Below are 4,772 nucleotides of genomic sequence, written 5' to 3'. Positions count from 1 at the left end.
TGACCAAACCATTCATTTATATTAATGTATTCTTTCTTTATTTTTTTTTATATATATATATATATATATATATATATATATATATATATATATATATATATATATATATATATATATATATATATATATATATATATATATACGCAGTCAGTAATTTGAAGCTTTAAAATCAAATCCCTTGTATTCAGAATCTGTGTTCGTCCAACACTGGAGGTTCATTTTTGACTGAAGGTGGGGAATCTTTGTTGTTTCTCTGCACTCTCCAAATGGTAAACAGTCCCCGAAGTGAAAAAACAACCGCGATGAATGAGAAGTAGCTGGCATATATGGTGAACTGCGAAAGAAGCGTTGAACAGTGATGAGTGGACATACAAACACTTCTGCTACATCTACTGAAGGCCTGACTGCCATTTTCTGATCAGACTGCTCACCTGAGGAATGATACCCAGGCCCAGTCCTCTACTGTCCACCACAACAGAAGTGATGATTGTCTGTAAAGTCAATGCTCCAAAGTTGTTTGCTCCAAAGACCAGTGCATATCTTTCCATTGACAGGTCAGCTGCAATCTGGTACCTAAGAGAAGTATTGTTTATTTAAATGCACTTTTTTCCTGTCCTGCCTGCAATAAAATTAGTCTGAATCATGGTAAAACAACCCATTTTATATAACATTCTTACATGGCTATTGTTATCAGCAGCATGTACAGGCACTTGAAAATGACGTAACCAGCGTAGCAGACCCAGATGTTGCCGACAAAGGTCATGAGAAAGAGTGCTGCTGCACCAAGTCCAGAGAAACCACCAAGGGCCAGCTCTCCCCATTGTTCCCATCTCACCTCAGTAAAGCCTATACCGTAAGCTGTTGCTGCACCTGCAAAACATTGATTTAGGATTACTGTAGTAGGGATGATAATTTAATAGGCACTGAGAAAATGGCTCCGATTTCTATCACACAAAAGCTGTCAAGTAATTCACCTTTTGTAATTAAATACTGTATATAATATGATATGTAATGGAAGCATTAGTTGTTTTTTTTCCTTTTCTAGTCTGTATTCTGCACTGGAAACCTTTATGATGTTGCTTACTCAACAGGTTGGACACTGCCTCCACGCCTCCATTGTAGATGCTTAAGTTCTGAGAAGGCTGCACGTGCTCCCACAGCACCTGCAGGGTACATTGCAATGATCATTTAGCTGATCTGGAAGTGCTAATCACACAAGTAAGTGGTGATCACTGGATAAATATGTACAAAGCAGGTGTGCAGCTTTTTAATTTTCACTTTTTTGTTTATGTTGACTTCACAACTGACCTGCACATAGTTGACAGTCTGGTTATAGCCGCAGGTGGCCATTGCCCACCACACTGACCAGTAGAGCAACTGTCTCGAGGAGTAGCACTGGAGGAAGTCCCTCCACAGCAGGATGAGCACTTGGCTGCAGCTCTCTGCACCAACCGACTCCTCAAGGTCCTCAGTCCTGGGCCCTTTTTCATCCAGTCCCACTCCTGCTTTATCCTCTGTTTCCTCTGCCTTCTCATCTCTTATTTCTTTCAGGGATATCTTTGCTATGCTTGTGTGTTCTGTTTCATCCCAAGTCCCATCTTCATGCCTCTCTGCTCCCTCTGTCCCTGTTTTCTGACCAGCATGTCTGCGATGAAAGAACATACTCTGCTGTGGCATTGGCAGGAGGCAGGACACGAGGAGAGCGATGGCGGTGAGAACTAGAGTAAGCACCAGGATGTTGTTGTAGGACATGAGGTTGAAGCTGATGAGCAGCTGGCCCAGCACAGAGCCCACTGTGTAGCCCAGGAGCTGGACACTGCGGCAGTAAGAGGTGGCCTTCCGGTACCTCTTCTGATCCACCACACTGTAATAAGCAACATGTTCAAAATGTTATGACGTCTGTCCTAAAGATGCAAAATTCAACCCCCCCCTCCCGCCCCCTTAAGCTAAAGTACATGACCTGTAGATGTAGGAGAAGTAGGCCACCTCGCTGGCTGTCACCACCCCGTAGAAGAACTGCATGGCCTGCATGGCTGGTACACTTTTCAGCCAGAGTAGCATTGCTGTGGTAATGAAGAGGGTGACACTCTGAAACACCACCACAGGCTTGTAACGCAGCCAGTCAGTCAGCAGGAACACTGGCACCAGCACAGATAGGTAGGAGTACGTCCACACCGGGAAAATTTGATTGTTTACCTGATGACAAAGCACCAATGGAGAAAAAAATAAGTGTTAAGGAGATATTGCGTGTAATATAGGATGTATTACCTCGTAGCCAGGGGCATAGCACACATTTCTGGACCCTATACAATAGGTATTCTCTATGGGCACTTCCCCTCATCCATGACTATTCATTCTAGTATCTTTGTGGGCCCTCCTCACATAAAGGCTCTGTATACTCGGGCCCCTTTCTCCTCTCAGTCCTACGCCCCTGCTCATAGCAATAAATCAAAAGGTTTTATAATCATGATTGAATTTTTATCATTCACGTAATAAAGATTGTACTCTTTATTGTGATTCACCAGCTTGGTTATTTTGTAATGATTAACGGTATACGTGCAGTTTAGTGTCCCAAATTCCCCATACAATGTCCTTAACCCTTGTGTTGACCTCGGGTCACATTGACCCGTTTTAAATTTTTGTTTTATATCAGAAAATATGGGACGTAGAAATAAGCGCTGAAAATGTGTAGAAGAAAAATTATAAAAAATGTAAAGGTTTTTTCAAGGTTGAAGGGAAGACATCATTTGGGACTCAGTTTTTGGAAAATTTGTGACACTAAACTTACGTAAGCCATGATTAACATGTAAATGTAATTTCTGCAAGTACAAAAAAGTTACTACATTAGGCATTTTAGGTTTTGGTGTCAAAGTCACAAAACAGTCAGTGTAGGCTACATGCTAAGCCATGATCGCTCTTTAGACTGTCTGGGTTGCATTTTTATATTTTCCGGATTTATGATTTGCTTAAGTTATTTAGTCATTGTCTTTGCGTTTATACCTGTTCTGTTGTCAGATTCTTCTCCGGTCCTGTCAAGTATGGGATGAGGAAAGGTTCCAGGGGTTTAACTGTGCTGAAGAATCCGTAAATACACAGCAGAGTAGTGGGACACCTCCAGTCTGCCCTCCACCTCCTTACTGCCTCCATCTTCTGCCGTTTTTCTACCTCCTCACTGCCACCATCTTCTGCCGTTCTTCTACCTGTCTCAGGTGTTTATGTTCCTCTGCATGCTATTATTTCCGTCTTGCCTAGTTGTAGGAAACACTAAGGTTGTGTAAGTGTTGAGATTATTTTGTCAAAGAGCAGCGCTACCCTGACGGTGCAGGTCAAGCCGAGATAAACGTGTCAAAATCAAACTGGCAATCAGACAAACTCCAGCTGAAGTTTGCACCACCTGTGTGTAACTTCAGGCTCTAAAGTCCGCACTTACGATACGATGAAAGTAGTTAAAAAGTTGCGTCGCTGTTTGGTTGCAGCCATGGATGTATTAAGAGAACGGTTGCACCACGGAGACGTAAAGTTACACTAACGTAAAGTCCACACTACCCATAATATTGTCGCAAAAACTGACGTTGTCACTTTACCGTGGCCAATTAGTGAAAAGCAATATTCTTGATGTACTGTTTATTATTATTAGATTATTAACCAGCCAGCATTTCAACGTTTACGTCTTGCGGCAAATTTACCGTTGAATTTGTTTTGATTTTGCAAAGCGAATCCACGTGCTTCTTGTTCTTCTTTCAGGTTTCTTTACGGTTGGCAAACAACGATTTGGTGCATTACCGCCACCAACTGGTATGAAGTATGGATCAGAATCTAATAGCCTACATCCATTATCTAATATATTCAAACATATATTAATTATAAATTGAAAAAAACAACTTTATTCTATTGTAGAAAATCTATTAGCTCACACTGTACTTTTACTTTACTTTGTGAGGTTTTGAATCAAATTACTTCTTTAGTCCTCATATTTCTAACAATATAGCATAATATGCTCTATTTCATCTATGCCCACAGTAATCACATTATTGTATTATGCTTACCTATTTAGAATAGTGTAGTCTAGTGTGTCCAAATCTAAGGCTTGATATTATTGTCTCTTCTCTCCTCTCCTGTTCCTTCTTGCACACCTCATTTCTCCTGCTTTCCTTTGAACTCTTTAAAAACCATCCTCCTTTCCTCTCTTCCTTTCATTGCTTTTGCCGTGTGATGCTGTGTGGCAGAAACAAATGCTGTATTACTGTTACTGAGTATAATTCTTTGACATGATTTACAGTTACTCCCAAACATTGTATCATCTGTGTTTCCCGTGTTTTGACAGAAGTTAGAGGGGTCAAAGGCTACACGCCATTGACAGGCAACCAAACAACATGCTCCATGTCATAGATTAAATTTACAGATTTCTCTGGGTTTGAACATTATTGGTATCATTTGGGATGATGTAAAGTATACAATTAAAAAATATATACATAGGTATAGACATTTTAATGCAGAAATATTACATATTATATCTTTAAGTTGTAGTTGTCACCAAGTCTGCTGCCAGCAGGTCAGAAATCCTCTCCGCTCATGGTAAACAAAAGCGTGAGTATTCAAAATCAACCTAAATATCAAGATTAGAACTATTTCAGCTGGTGCAACCCCTTAAAATGTAAGTAGCGTGTAAACTCCAACCTAACTTAGAACTTGTGTTTAAACTAGTCTGCGTTTGAACTTACACATAGCTGGTGCAACCCAGTGCAGGAATTTATCTTAATTACACTTGACTA

The 4,772-nt window shown here is 40.5% G+C and overlaps 1 protein-coding gene across 1 annotated transcript; it reads right to left on the bottom strand.

Moving 5' to 3' along the window:
* Nucleotides 1-166: 166 nt before the first annotated feature.
* On the bottom strand, nt 167-3,505 carry slc19a3a (solute carrier family 19 member 3a). Its single transcript, XM_031293218.2, has 7 exons — nt 3,001-3,505; nt 1,961-2,196; nt 1,309-1,864; nt 1,085-1,163; nt 678-870; nt 432-573; nt 167-334 (listed from the first exon to the last, which is right to left on the bottom strand). The coding sequence occupies exons 1-7, from the start codon at nt 3,145-3,147 to the stop codon at nt 185-187; spliced, it is 1,503 nt and encodes a 500-aa protein (XP_031149078.1). The 5' UTR covers nt 3,148-3,505; the 3' UTR covers nt 167-184.
* Nucleotides 3,506-4,772: the final 1,267 nt, after the last annotated feature.

This window comes from Sander lucioperca, chromosome 5 (assembly GCF_008315115.2).
Source record: "Sander lucioperca isolate FBNREF2018 chromosome 5, SLUC_FBN_1.2, whole genome shotgun sequence".
NCBI classification, from domain to species: Eukaryota; Metazoa; Chordata; class Actinopteri; order Perciformes; family Percidae; genus Sander; species Sander lucioperca.
This window is presented reverse-complemented; position numbering and strand designations above follow the sequence as displayed.

What these genes read in the sequence shown, in the direction of transcription:
- slc19a3a (XM_031293218.2), bottom strand. Translation starts at nt 3,147, where the DNA reads ATGGAGGCAGTAAGGAGGTGGAGGGCAGACTGGAGGTGTCCCACTACT. An exon ending in TACTTCTCCTACATCTACAG is followed by an intron (nt 1,865 to 1,960) that starts GTCATGTACTTT and finishes TGCTTATTACAG; the next exon opens with TGTGGTGGATCAGAAGAGGT. An exon ending in GGCAGTGTCCAACCTGTTGA is followed by an intron (nt 871 to 1,084) that starts GTAAGCAACATC and finishes AATGTTTTGCAG; the next exon opens with GTGCAGCAACAGCTTACGGT.